General features: G+C 37.9%; 1 protein-coding gene across 1 annotated transcript in view; it reads left to right on the top strand.

Moving 5' to 3' along the window:
• Positions 1-14545, top strand: part of PTDSS1 (phosphatidylserine synthase 1) — a 40429-nt gene extending 25884 nt beyond the window's left edge. Inside the window, exons 8-13 of the mRNA XM_060775636.2 lie at positions 1343-1455; positions 3890-3955; positions 7638-7737; positions 8187-8252; positions 9814-9883; positions 10734-14545. Of these exons, the coding sequence (XP_060631619.1) occupies positions 1343-1455; positions 3890-3955; positions 7638-7737; positions 8187-8252; positions 9814-9883; positions 10734-10843 (525 nt within the window). The 3' untranslated portion in view covers positions 10844-14545. The remainder of the gene's footprint in view (positions 1-1342; positions 1456-3889; positions 3956-7637; positions 7738-8186; positions 8253-9813; positions 9884-10733) is intronic.
• Positions 14546-15002: the final 457 nt, after the last annotated feature.

Genomic DNA, 15002 nt, shown 5'->3' with positions numbered 1-15002 from the left:
ATAATAGAGAATCTAAGGAAAAAAACTTTGGGAATCATTTCATGCGAGCCTCCCTACTGAGGACATGGTTAAGATACAAAGCCCTCTTTTATAAAGCTACACCTCTTTGGATCTCGGCGATGGAGGCCCATCAAAGAAGACTTTTAGGATGGAGGATTTGGCCAAGATATAAGGATATTTTGTTGAAAGGAGAAATGAAGATTAAATCGTTTGAACAACTTAAGAGTATGTTCGGAAACATAACTTGGTTACATTACCTCCAAATTAAAGAGCATTTCAAACAAGATCAAAAAATTGGATTTGACTGGGAAGAAAACACATGGGACAAAGTTTTAAAAACTGAGAAGAAGGTAGTCACAATTCTTTATAACAAATTGATCCAGTGGCAAACGGAAAAGGAGCAAGTTAAAAACTGTATGATTAAATGGGCCGAAAATTTAAGACGGCCCATTCAATTTAGAGAATGGGAACAAATGTGGAATAAAAAGTTGAAATATACTTATGCCATGGACTTGAAGGAAAACTGGTATAAAATGTTTCATAGATGGTATTTGACTCCGAACAAACTAAGTCATATGTATCCAAATGTCTCAGATAAATGTTGGAAATGTGGAATACAAACGGGCACATTCTTCCACATGTGGTGGACGTGCAAAGAAACAATTAAGTTCTGGGCATCTATACATGAAGAAATACAAAAGATATTGAAGAGAAGTTTTAAAAAGAAACCTGAATACTACTTACTAGGATTTACGGACTCTGACCTTAAAGTAGAGGAAAATGAAGATAAATTATTTACGTATTTCACTACTGCGGCAAGAATTATTTTTGCCAAATTTTGGAAAAATGAACAGATACCTACTACTGAAGAATGGTTGGAGAAAGTTAAAGAAATTAGAGACATGGACGAATTGACATTTCTAATGAGAAGAAATACCGGGAAACCGCTAAAGAGAACAGATTGGACTTCTTTTTATGACTATGAAAAGAAATTTAGAAAAATATTAGAGGATAAGAATATATAAGAGTAGAAGAAGTTGACGGAAAAGATCCTGATGTTGGAGTGGAAGTCATTTTAGAATAGTTTAGGGTAGTTTAGTTTAGTTTTATTTTTTAGTTTTTTTTCCTGTTTGTTTGTTTTGTTTGGTGTTGTTTTGCTTTTTGTGCTTTCTTCTCTTTATTCTTACTTTTCTATCTTCTTTTTATTGTTCCCCCTCTTTCGTTGTTCTGTTTTATAAAATATTCAATAAAAATTATTAAAAAAAAAAGAAATACATCTAAGTTAAAAGAAAAATACATTTTATAACTGAATCTTATTTTCTTCTTATTTCTGCTTTTGCAGTTGACTGAACTGAACACATTTTTCTTGAAACATATCTTTGTTTTCCAAGCAAGTCATCCCTTAAGTTGGGGTAGGATCCTTTTCATTGGAATCATCACAGCACCTACTGTCAGGTATAATTTTTGTTTCTTTGATTCATGTGCTTAAATGCAAAACTCCTTGCGTTCAGAAGAGCTTAATCTCCTTGATGTGTGGTTTCATTTCTCACCAAGAAAAAGCCATTCCTTAGCTCTTTTGGTTGTGGTGATACAGGTCTGATTCAGGTACTATGGTAAATCAGGGATGAGCAACTAGGAGGCTGAGGTGCTCATTTGGCCCACTAGGAAACCTTGGAGGGATGCATCCCTAGTAAAAGAAAAATGAGTTGCTGTTGTTTTTAATTGCTCGATAATGCCCGAAACATCTTCTAGTTAGTGAATAGATCATTTTAAGACCAGAAGATAACATTCTTTTAAGAATCAGGAAATAACTGGAAGTCACTTCTTGTTACTTCAGGTTTTAGAAAAAGCATCTCCTAAGTCTAACAGGTGCTAGAAGGAATTAAGAGACAAGATGATCTTTTTCTTTTTGAAAAAAGTTGCCCACTATGGGATCCAGTGGCAGACAAAGTTGGCTCTGGAAGCTACATGTGACCTCCAGGTCTCATTTGTAAGGTATCTACTCCAAAATAAATAAATAATATATATAAAAAAATCTTGGAGTCCTCATGAATAAAAGGTTAAATATAAGCCAATAATGTGATGTGGTGGCTAAAAAAGCCAATGGAATTTTGGCGTGCGTAAATAGAAGTATAGTATAGATCCAGGGAAGTCATGCTACCCCTCTATTCTGCCTCAGTCAGACCCACACCTCGAATACTGTGTCCAGTTCTGGGCACCACAATTGAAGGGAGATGTTGACAAGCTGGAATGTGTCCAGAGAGATGCTACTAAAATGATTGAGGGTCTTGAGAACAAGCCCTATGAGGAGCAACTTAAAGAGCTGGGCATGTTTAGCCTGCAAAAGAGAAGGCTGAGAGGAGATATGATGGCCATGTATAAATATGTGAGGGGAAGTCATAGGGAGGAGGGAGCAAGCTTTTTTTCTGCTGCCCCTGGAGATTAGGATGCGGAACAATGGCTTGAAAGTACAGGAAAGGAGATTCCACCTGAACATGAGGAAGAACTTCCTAACGGTGAGAACGGTTCAGCAGTGGAACTCTCTGCCCCGGAGTGTGGTGGAGGCTCTTACTTTGGAAACAGAGGCTGGATGGCCATCTGTCGGGGGTGCTTTGAATGCGATTTTCCTGCTTCTTGGCAGGGGGCTAGACTGGATGGCCCACAAGGTCTCTTCCAACTCTAGGATTCTATGATCACAGATCGGTATAATTGCCTGGACACCTAGTGCGGCTACGGTATTGATGATGGGGTGGATATCGATGAGAGGATTCCTCATGGTGGTATCAGTCACAGTATGATATGGAGTATGGATAGTAAGTGATTGTTTCTTCCTTCCAAAGATGCTCATATCACCAGCAGTAATCCTCATACATTCACACTTACCCTTCTCCCAGGCACAGTTAGAAGAATGATTTTCTAACTTGTGCAACTCCGGATGGTTTAAACCATGAAGGGGATTTTGTTGGTGGGGAGATACTTTAATCTGATATGGGTAACATGCATTCTATATTTGACACAAAGGGGCTTTTTGCAGCCTTCCAAGCCATACCCCAGTTGAACTACGCCACTGAGATCTGGCATTAAAGGACTTAAAGCCATTAAAGGAAGAAGATGCCAAATTGTGGCATTAGAAGAGGAAAAAGTCAATTAAAACAATGTGTTTCTGCTTGCTTTAATTACTTTGTTTGCTTTGTGTGAATACATCTGCATAGAGTACAAGAGGACTGATATTGGTTCTTGGATGCAGTGAAATTTGAGCTGGGAAGTAAATGGAAAGTAATTTTATTTTATGATTATAAAAAAGACCTTCTCTGGGCCTGAATCTGGGGAAGCCAAAAGCATGAAAATTGCTTCTTCCTCCAGGCATTCTAGATGTGTAGGTTGCATAGCAGTAAAAAAAAGAAAGAAAAAAGGAATGGGTTTAAATGCAGCTCATCGAGGTCTCCAGAAAGGCTTTGGGAAGCCACATTTTCTATCCTAATTTAAGATATGACCTCCCTTTATGTTCTGCTATTTTGCATTTTCAAAAAACAAAAGTATTCCATTATGTATGTTTTCTTCTTACTTCCTGATTCTCTGTTGTATGCATCTACTACATAATTTAACAAATTTCAGTCTCCAGTTTCCTTATAGTAATTTGGCAGTTAAATGTTTAACTGAGAGAGGCGTTTAAAATCTTTTCTGCTTTGATTTTGTGATTCCCTGTCTTGCTTTGTTAGAAGACTTTGCTATGTTTACATTTTGTCTTTCTTATAATTTGGAACAGAGACCAAAGAAGCTGTGGTTTGGTAGTTGTAATTTAAATATGTAATTATCTGCTTCATTAAAGATTTGTGCTTTTCTTTTTAATTTAGCATTATTATTCTTATTTTATTTGTTACTGTTACAGACAATACTATGCTTACCTGACAGATACACAGTGCAAACGAGTAGGAACTCAGTGCTGGGTTTTTGGGTAAGTCTGTTGTTGAGAAGAGAGACTTTGCTTTGTCAGACTCCTGATTCAAACTCCTTGAGAATACGATTGTTGTTTTTTTAAAATGTTACTACATTTATTATTACTATGTTCCCCAAGGTAGCATACATATCAAACACATTTGTATCCCCACACTGGCCACTGTCAAACTTACTTAACCCTGCACCCAAATAAAACAGCAGTAAGGAAACAAACACGTATATCTTTTAAAAGAAGACATTTAGACCATCAAGTTACCAAAATAGCATTGTTCAAATCAGCACAGTTTCCCCTTGTAGAGAAGGTCATGCTTAGCTAATGGATACTGATGGACATATAAACTCCTGCTTTGTGCCTTTGGAAAATTTGTAAGAGACTTAATTGAATCAGTTGTCTTGGCCACAGTTAAGAACATTTCCTTGTCATCACTTGCTCCATGTCTGATCCATCTTAAAGGGACCTTAATGTCATTAGAGCAGCTGCCATTTGTTCCCATTCTAGCTAAGATCAAAACAATTGCCTGAGGGCTGAGAGGGGTGGTATACCAAATACAGTAAGTAAGTAAATAAATAAATAAATAAATAAATAAATAAAATTTAACAAAGCAATAGATTTGCTTTCCTGGGTAGTTTGTTTGTATGATATCATTGTTATTCTAATTACGTGGAAAGGGGTGACCTTATGTTGTTCTGCTGCTGTATATAGAGAGCCACATGGGCTAAAGTAAAGAAAAGAGTAAATGCCTGAATATGATTGTGATGACATGGTATTTGTTTCTCTTCCCCTTTTACTCCTTAAAGCTCTGCTGAAAACTAAGATTTAAAAGAACAACTTCAAAGCAAACATGAAATTCTGTGGTTTCTGTATAGCAACCTGAAGCCAGAACTGATCTAGTTGACACCTAAAGAGGTTTCAGATAGAACACGCCATGCTACTAAATAAAGCAGATAACTTAAAAAGAGATTCCTAGCCCACAACTCTTAGTGTATCTAAGATGTTTGCAACAGAATTCATACATCCATTATTTGATTTATTTAAGGTGCATAAATCAGGGGTTTGGAGAATTATCTAATCAGAAGTACTTATATGTGTGCTTTTCATTGAGGGCTCACTGAGTGCTCCAAGGGTCGATCCTCCTCCTCACTTATAACAAGTTTCACTTATCAAATACTCTGAAATGTTTTAATCTGTCTATTTTTAACTTGGTAAGGTGTTAAATATGACATTAGCCCTTTAAAATAATTGTGTTGTTTATCTTGTTTCCAGTTGACCCGTTTGTTGTATGAGGCCCTTAAATCTTTTGATAGAGGGTGGGATATAAATACTTTAATAAAAGCAACAACTAGTTTATAACTGTGGCTTTCTCCTGCAGTTTCATTCCCCCTCCTGTTGTTTAAAAGGTGCAAGTGAAATCCATAACAAAATATTACAGTACACTTACCATCCTAATGGGAATGTTCTTTTCAGCCCAGACTTTCCCACCCACGATGCATTCCTCTCCCATGTTTGTTTTCTTTTTCAGTTCTCACCCTCCTTTCCATGGCTATTGAGTATGTTCAGTTCTCATTCACTCATTTTCTGTGGGAAACATTAGCCCTCTAGTTGTTGCTTTAAACTTTTTTATTTTTGCAAACTTTGGATTGCCCCACAGCATGCTAATATTTTCCCCCTTTTTCTCTATGTCCTCATTTTGGCTACAATTCTAGTAGCACTCAGCCACAGAATTTGCTGTTAGGAAGAGAAATGACAGTATGAACAAGTGTAGTATTGGTGCTATTTCTACTCCTTTATTATTAGAATTAATATATATATTTATACATGAGTGAGTAGGATTTCACTGCCTAGTCAGAAGCTCTCATGGTAAGATGTAACTAGTCTCTTCTTCTCAGGGTATTTTCAAACATTTTCAATATGCTTATTATGGTGCCATCTTTTTATGGATATCACATGTTTTATTTGAATATTCCATTCAGTACGGATTTCACATTTGCATTACAAAGCAATTTTACCAAGAAGTAAATATGTTGTTAAAGGATTATTCATAAAATATCCTGTGAGAGGAAGAATGATGAAAAGGGATATATAGATAGGGATGAAGTGTTGGTTAAAAATGTCTGTGTTGGGAGAGGGGGAAAGGTGTAACTTTTAAAAGTGAACCCTTTAAAATGTATTGTCAAAGGCTTTCATGGCCAGAATCACTGGGTTTTAGGTTTTTCGGGCTACATGGCCATGTTCTAGAAGCATTCTCTCCTAACGTTTCACCTGCATCTATGGCAGGAATGCTCAGAGGTTGTCACAACCTCTGAGGATGCCTGTCATAGATGCAGGCAAAATGTCAGGAGAGAATGCGTCTAGAACATGGCCATATAGCCTGAAAAACCTACAACAACTCTTTAAAAACTGTCCCTTAACTTTGCTTTCCCATTCATAACATGAGAAGTATAATCGCTGGAATACTATTGAACCACTTTGCTATCTTTAGAATCACTGTGAGCAGTTGTACATTTTCAGATCCATCTAAAATGCAAACGTGTGCTTTTCATCTTAAGAACAGACAAGCATCTCGAGCTCTGAGGATTACCTGGGAAGGAATCCCACTGGAGCATTGCAGCACACTCAGATACCTGGGAGCTATCCTGGATCATTATCTGATACACAAGAAGCACTGCTTGACTACCAAGTAAAAAGTGGGCACTAGAAACAATATCATACGAAAGCTGACTGGCACAACCTGGGGGTCACAACCAGACATAGTGAAGACATCTATCCTTGTGCTTTGCTACTCTGCTGCTGAATATGCATGCCCAGTGTGGAACACATCTCACCACACTAAAACAGGGGATGTGGCTCTTAATGAGACATGCCACATTATCACAGTCTGTCTGTCGCCCACACCACTGGAGAAATTCCATTGTCTAGCTGGTATTGCACCATCTGACATCTGCTGGGAAGTAGCAGCCCGTAATGAAAGGACAAAGGCAGTGACATCTCCAGCCCACTCCCTGTTCAGATATCAGTCAGCACGCCAATGCCTTAAATCAAGATATAGCTTTTTAAGATCTACAGAGATACTCGCAGGAACACCTCAGCAAGCTAGAGTCCTAACGTGGCAAGCTAAAACCAGGAGCCTCAATCCATGGCTGATACCGAATGAGAGACTCCCCCCCCCCCCCACTTCCTGGTGCTCTGGCACCACGAGATGGAGAGGTAACCTTAAGAAATGGAGCTACAAAGTGAAGTCCACAATGTGCGGGTGTGGAAAAGAGCAAACCACAGACCACCTATTACAATTGAGTCTGAGCTTTGCCACACACAAAATGGGGGACCTTCTTATAGCAACACCAGAGGCACTCCCAAGTGGCCAGCTCCTGGTCAAAGGACATTTAGTATGATGCCAAGTTTTTAAGTTTGCGCTTTTAAATACATTACAACTGTACCCTCAATTCGCTTCTGACATGATAAACGGGCTGTGTATGTTCATTTTTCTGCAGTGAGCTCAAAGCCTTGGTACTCTGTTTTAAACTGTAGGCTCCAGAGTAACTTCATCGGTATATATTTACACAAGACTAAAAACATTAAGGATTTTGACCTACAAGTTTCTTCACAGAATCTTAAAAGTAAAAAATAGAATTGAATGTGCTCTGTGTTCAATAATGAAACATTCCTTTTGTTATTCTTTCAGAGCTATTGGTTTCCTTGAAGCTATTGTATGTATCAAATTTGGTCAGGACCTCTTCTCCAAAACACAGATATTATATGTGGTGTTTTGGCTCATTTGTCTGGTAAGTGGCTTTTCCTCTTAATTTACACACCTTAGGTGTTTTGCCCTGTGAATACCATACTTAAGTGGTGTCACAATATTTCCATGCTGTTGCAGTTTTCCTTAAATACAAACTAGAATCAATTGAGGTAGCTGCGAATTATTCAAGCCTGCATATCTTTGCACAGCTAAACTCTTACCCTAGCTGCCCTATCTTAATCACCTCCTTGGGTCAGAAGAGTTGACTAGCATAGTAACTAGTTTTCTTGGGAATCACAGAGAAAGACAAACAAACAAATACGTTTTTCTTATCGCTGCTCTCTTCCATTGTCTATAATGTGTATTGTAAGCTGTCACGACAAGACTTGCTGAAAAGTGGTGTACAAATCAAATTAAAGCAAATAACTGAATTAATGAATAAAAATAGCTGTGGATTTTAACACACCTTTATTTTTGTTTCCATTGTTGTAGGCTGTTACTACTTTCCTATGTTTATATGGAATGGTTTGGTATGCAGACCACTATGGACGAGAAAAGGTAATGCCTGAAGGAAATGCTAGCATTCTTTTGTAGTAAAACATAGTAAAGAACACTGTCCAAAGCACATAAGGACTGTATTTCTGCTTTCAGAATGTGAAACATGAAGATGTCAGCAAGAAATAAAGGGTCAGGATCCTTAGTGACTTGGACTCCAATTCTCATAATTCTCCAGCTCAATATAGCCACTGGCTAACAGTCTTAGCAATTCAGGCCAACCACCTTTTTAAGCAGAAGGATTATTTGCCTTTTTCATGCATACATAGACTCATTTAATGGTGAATTGTGAAAGATAATTTTATCAGTGGCCATTCATTGCTGTGATTATGTGCTGCCTGCCTGTTCAGAGACAATGTGAAGAGAATATCAAGTTGCTAAGGAGCACAGCAGGAGCTATTCTTTCATTTTTTACTAATCTCCTAGAGTTATTATAAGAGGCAGGAGTTTAATTTAGGGTCTGTGGCTTGATGGAAAGGTGCTTTTCTACACCTTTCATGGTTGTGCAGAAAAGACAAATTCAGAAAATATAGTTTGCATGAGAGCCAGTGTAATATAGCATCTTGAGTGTTGGACTATGACTCTGGAATCGAGAGTTCACATTCCTACTCAACAGTGGAAACCCGTTGGGTGATCTTGAGGTGACACTCTCTGCATCAGAGGAAGGCAAAGGCAAGCCTCCTCTGAACAAATCTTGCCAAGAAACCTCAGTGCTAGAGTTGCTTTAGGGCCACCATATGTCAGAAACTGCTAGAAGGCACACACAGCAATAATAGTTTGCATGAACCTGCTGAAATTACCTCTTTTGCATATATATCCAAGATGCATGAAGCCTGTCCTAATTGAGCTTTTTGGCCCATTCAAATAGCAGCCTTTATTTTCTTAATTGTAGAACACTTTAGCTGACTACAGCCATTAATTCTTCTGTGGCCTTGAAACATATATTCCATCTTCTTTAAATGTCACGGTCATCCTATATTCACGTAACATGGTAATTTTTGGGTATTTCTTGTGTTTGGTGTCCTGTATAGATACGCATGCCCTATCATCAAAAACCTGGAAATGATCCTGTCATATGCCTGTAGACATTTTCCTGAGAGCCATGAAAACAGGAGACCATTTTGTACCAAAATGACATGCTTGTGCTTTGTGAAAAGATTTCTATAATTCCTGCTAAGATTGAAGCCCAAGTATTTGTGAACCACATTGTCACAGCCATCCAAGTTTTGCTAACCAGGGCTAAACAGTTAATTATGCATGTCTCTGAACCTTGGTAGAAGGACCAATGGGAATGTAAGATGCTAATGAAAGTATTACATTTCATTACAAAACACATGGGAAGTGATTTCGTCCTGTTTTTAGGGTGTGTTTCTTTTTTAACTATTAGTCCTGGAAAATTCAGATTGGGGAAGGGCATGTATGTGTAAAGAAGCCTTCATCATGTGTTGAATTTTGTCAGTTCATGCTGTAGTTTTGCAGTTGAATATTTTGAATAGAACTGGAAACATGGAGCACATATTGTAAAGACAGCACTCCTCAATGATGAATCTCTTTGTCTCCACAGACCTTGTCAGAGAGTGAGGACAGCTCATACATTGCAGATGCTTCCTGGTTTAACTCTAAATTCCCTAGAGGTATTGCTGCCTATATGATGTATTTCATCTCTCTTTCTTTTGTCTATCACAGTAAACTCCTTTCGATTTTTCATCTACTATGCAGCCCAGTCAAATAGTAATAGAACAGTTTTTATATGAATGCAATTTATTTTTCTCTTTCCTAACCCAAAGTCTTGAAAATCTACTTTTTGGAACCCTTCTCTCGGTTTTTCAGATCATATTGCACTTTGTTCCAGTCTATAAACATTATGGTGTTTTGTTGAAGGCTTTCGTGGTTGGAATCACTGAGTTGTTGCGAGTTTTCTGGGTTGTATGGCCATGTTCTAGAAGCATTCTCTCCTGATGTTTTGCTTGCATCTGTGGCAGGCAGACCTCACAACCTCTGAGGATGCCTGTTATAGATGCAGGTGAAACGTCTGGAGATAATGCTTCTGGAACATGGTCATACAGCTCAGAAAACTCACAACAACCCATTATGGTGTTTTTTATCTCCCCAGCTTAGTTTCCTTCACTAAAGGCCTGACTAAACAGGAAAGTTTTTAATTGGTTCTTGAAGGAAGAAAGGGAGGGAGCTGTTTTAATTTCTTTTGTGAGGGTGTTCCACAGACTATCTCCTTTCCTCAAAAGTGGAAATGCTGGGGGGAGGGGGGGCAGTAAAAAGTTTCACCTTCTGGAGAATTTCAGATTTCTAGAAAAAGGAGAGGTGATCTGTATTAAATGGTGTGATAAACTGGAGGCAGAACAGTTGCTAGTTAAACCACTAGATGGCATCAACTCAATGATATTGATTCAGATGTATAACTTTGTAAAAAAAAAAAAGGTCTTCTTTCAAATAACCACATGTCTGTCTGCATGAATTGTTTGTCAGAAATGGAAGAGAGTCCACCTAAACACTCCAACTACAATGAGAACCATTCATCTAGGAGGAGGAATCGCCATTCAAAAACAAAAGTAACCAACGGGATTGGCAAGAGATAGAGGGGGGGAAAGAAAGAAAGAAAGAAAAAGAAGGTTGGTCAGTTTCTAGATTTGTTCGGGAAATGTGCCTGAAAGCAAAGAAGTGAAACTGGGCCTGGTTCTACATTCCTTGCTTGAAGGTCATCTCAAGAAGAGGAGGAGATGGAGAGGACATCTTCAGCAACCAGCAGCCTTGGACCTTCTTAAAATGGAGCTCATTCATGTGCTGCAAATCATTAGCTGCTGTCACTTGCCAGTTGCTGGCTTCCAGCTAACTTCTTCTGCACTTGACACTCAGACCAGTAGTCCTATCTTTTTAATGGCAAAATAGTTACCCCCCCCCCCCCCCGCTCCCCTGAGGGGCTCATGTCATAGTCTTTGTTGAAGTAGTATGAAAGACTTCTTGAAGGCATCTAGTTGGAAAGAATAACCCAAAGTCAGCCAGCGGTCAGTTGGTTTTGCTTTGTTACACTTTTTTAAAATTTCTGTTTTTATTTGTGTTGTTTAACAGATTTAGTGTGACAGGAACAGGATTGAGAGATAACGCTGCCTTTCTTCCTGATCTAACAGCTAAACGTTTCTGTGCGGTTAACTTTTTAGGAAAGCAACCTTCCCAGATTTCGATCAGCAGGGTGGCAAGTGTTAGAATTTGTATTCCTAATTCTGTCCACTATATATACATGTTTATATATGTATATTTCTATTGAATATTCATTGTTTTTATTCTCATCTAGATAATTGTACTGTTCTCTTCCACAGCCAGGGTTGTTCCTGTCCATATTGGAAAGGCATCAACCCAGCCTCAAACACATATTTGCATTCTTTGTTCCCTTTTTTTTGGCATGCTGCAGTATGTGTTCTGTACATTTATAATATGACAGACATATCATACTATGCAAATAGGTTCTTCTTGAAAGATATGGATTCTTAACAGCTACTAAATGATCCTAGTGTTAATGTAGAATTCATTCTTAAAGTTTTGCAAATCTGATAAGATGGTCTGTCCAGGACGGTTCTACACTAACACACTTTGTTCGACCACTTTTTACAACTTCACTAATCACCCCTCACCCTTGGCCAGTTTTATAGAGTGTGTCAATTGTTTGTTTATTTGTTTACGCAGTGGCTTTGTTAAAAAGATACTATGAAATAAACTTCTTGATTACAAAACAGGCTGATTTCCAGAAAAGAGAACTGTCACTACAATTAAGCCTCCTAGATCGAGCTATTAGACATCTTTTTTAAAGAAAAGCATGACCTTTTAGAGAAGAGCCAAAACCCATTTGAGCATAATCTTCTCAAGTGGTATACAACCAAATGTAATTATGCAAGGCAGTTGGCTTCAGTTGTTAGAATAACCTATTGTCCCTGATCTGGTAGGAAACAGAGAATATGCCAGTGCATAAAAATAGTTCTTCAGAAGTGTTTTTCAGTGCCCAAAAATGTATCTACTTTCCCATAAAACAACTTGTTTTATATTATACACTCAAGAAACAAAACAAAGTAGACTTCAGTAAAAATAACACATTTGGTTTGCTGACAACCTTCATGTGTTCAGCATACACAGGTACACAACTTATCAGTCAGTTACAGATATGTTTGAAATAGTTTCTGTACCATCTGGTCAGAACATCTCTCTTACAAGCAGCAAGTGTTTGCAAGTCTGCAATCTGAGTTGTCCCAAAGTCCAAAGAAGTCTGTGCTCATCTCAGAGCAGATCATGTTATCTGCAGCCCCTCCCACAACTCAGGAAAACATAGAGCAAGGAAAGAAAGCTGCATATCAGAGCATACATACAATAAGTAAGCAACAGGATTACAGATAAACAAATTACTAGAATTTGTTTATTACCTCGAGTTTATTTTCTGACTTTAGTCAACCTTTCTTTGAGTGTGCCAGCTAGGTTGTGTTGGGTGGTTATTCCAGAAGATTTGGCAGAAGTGACAAATTAAGTAAGAATCTACATCCTAACCATAATATTTCATCCAGGGAGTGCTGCTTGCTGTTATATATGGCACAGAATATGCACTGCAAGATCTGAAATATCAAGACTTCAGCATACAAGCAAATGACTAAAAATTGAAAATAATCCCATAACTTATGTGTTTAATGTGCTGCAGAAGACCAGCTTTTTGAATGCAGCAGCTAATTAATTAAAACTTTGTTTTGCCTTTTCAATCATAAATGTGCAACCTTTCTCACCCAAAGCTGCTATATCCGATTTGCTGCAACTCTACTAAATGTTTCAGGTTGGATAAAAAATATATGCTCAGGGCATATTTTTCTCCAACATATCTTGTTTTCTCATTTGTATTCTGAAGTTGTGAACTGATGACTTCCTTGTGTTCTTGGCATGCTGCACAATTCTTGAATGTATTTTATTTAAATGTTTCAATTCCTTTTCATTTCCAATGTGTTTTTTTCCCTGTTTTTCAAGACCAAAGCTGGAAGATTTTAAGGTTCTTGAGGAATTTTCTAAATAGTTTCGCATTGTTAAGAGTAATATCTTCTAAAGAACCTACCATTTTCTGCAGAGCTTAGAATATTCAAAAGTCTGGTTCTTCATGGGTCAATAATAAAGTACCTGTTCACTTGGCTAAAGATGTGACCTGTAGTGCAGTTTCATGCCCGAAGGTCAATTTTGTCAACTTAAACTAGCATTTCTATGCACTGTTCTTTCATATACAGGCTGGAATTTGCCTATATTAAAGACATTGTATATGTGCTGGTCTTTTGCTAAACCAGGTCTGGTATGCGCACAAGTCTATATGGATCCAGGCCTCTGTGCATTGCATTATTAATACCAAGGAATAGTGAAGTATGACTGTGTGAATGAGTTCAGAGGATTAGCATTCCTTAACTAACTTATGTAGAAAGCGACACGTATCCTAGCATTTGAAACGTAAATTATATAAACCATTAAAGTATTGCATGAGCTATGGGCATTTCTGCAAAGCCATCAGGTTATCTTCTCTCAAGGTAATACATACTGTCTGGTTTCATGTTCAGTTTGCAGGGTGATACAATTGCTTTGTGTTTTTCATGGCTATGAGACCCAGCCCAACCTAATTAAAATAGGAAAATGGGGCCTTTTTAGGTCTAGAGATACAGGTGGAGTCAGATTTGAGAGTTTTCCCCCCTAACTAGTGAGATCTACACATGAGCTGTAATACAGTTAAATCCTTGGAGGTACTGATTTGCCCCCATTTGTATGTTTTTAAATCTGCTTTCTTTTTTGTTTTGTTTTTTTCATGACCACTTTCTTTTATTTTTCTACTTCTGTACAATCCATGTTGTGATGGTTGCTTTCTCACATTCATCATTTACCGTGTGTTTATTGAAGAAGCAGATGACCTGGTTCCTCCGGAGACTGCCATATCGGTCATTGATGGAGGCGGCGGGAAGAAGGAGGCATTAACCTTCTATTCCATAGCATAAACAAGGTTAAGGGGGATGATGTTGGAGGGGGAAAGCTCTGATGCAAATAATTGATTGTGCTGGGTTTTTTAAATTAAGAATTAAGATCACGAAAGATACAAAACAGGAATGGAAAAATCTAGCCACCCAAGTAAGCATATTGCCAACTGCTAGTTTTAAACCCAGACAAACCTGGGTATACACTGTTATGTATGAAAAAACAGTGTCTAATGCATACATGGAATTTGGTTTCAGCTCTGCTTTTGGTTATTCGCCTGTGAAAAATAAAGTCCTGAATGCCTGGGATTACTTTGGTGTTTCTTTTGTTCATGTTTTGATACTAAAAACAAAATATAAAGACATTGGCACGTGATAGGCAATGGTATGTGAACAGCCATTGTGCCTGTACAGGCAAAGTTGAATCAATTGCACAGTTGGAGTCTCATCTCCTTTTTGGCTGCTGTAAAAATCCATCACTTTATTTCAAGTTGATGAAATGACCTCTCAAGAGCACTTCATCTTTTGTAACACCTGAATATTATGTTGCTATTAACTTTCATCTCCAAATGAGCTCAGGCTGTGGAACATTCCAGAAACCTCTCTTGCTTTCTGTCCAGTTGAGACGATTAGATATAGCTGTAATGTATTTTGAGTACATCAGCATTCTGGACTCTTCTCTGTTTTTCTTCAAACTTCCCTTCTTCAGCCTCTTTCTTTCTTAGTGTTTCCTTTCTCCACCTGAGCACTATTATTTTGAGTATCA

The sequence above is a fragment of the Anolis sagrei genome, chromosome 4 (genome assembly GCF_037176765.1).
Source record: "Anolis sagrei isolate rAnoSag1 chromosome 4, rAnoSag1.mat, whole genome shotgun sequence".
NCBI lineage: Eukaryota > Metazoa > Chordata > Lepidosauria > Squamata > Dactyloidae > Anolis > Anolis sagrei.
Note: the sequence above shows the minus strand (reverse complement) of the source record. Positions and strands in the feature narration are given on the sequence as shown.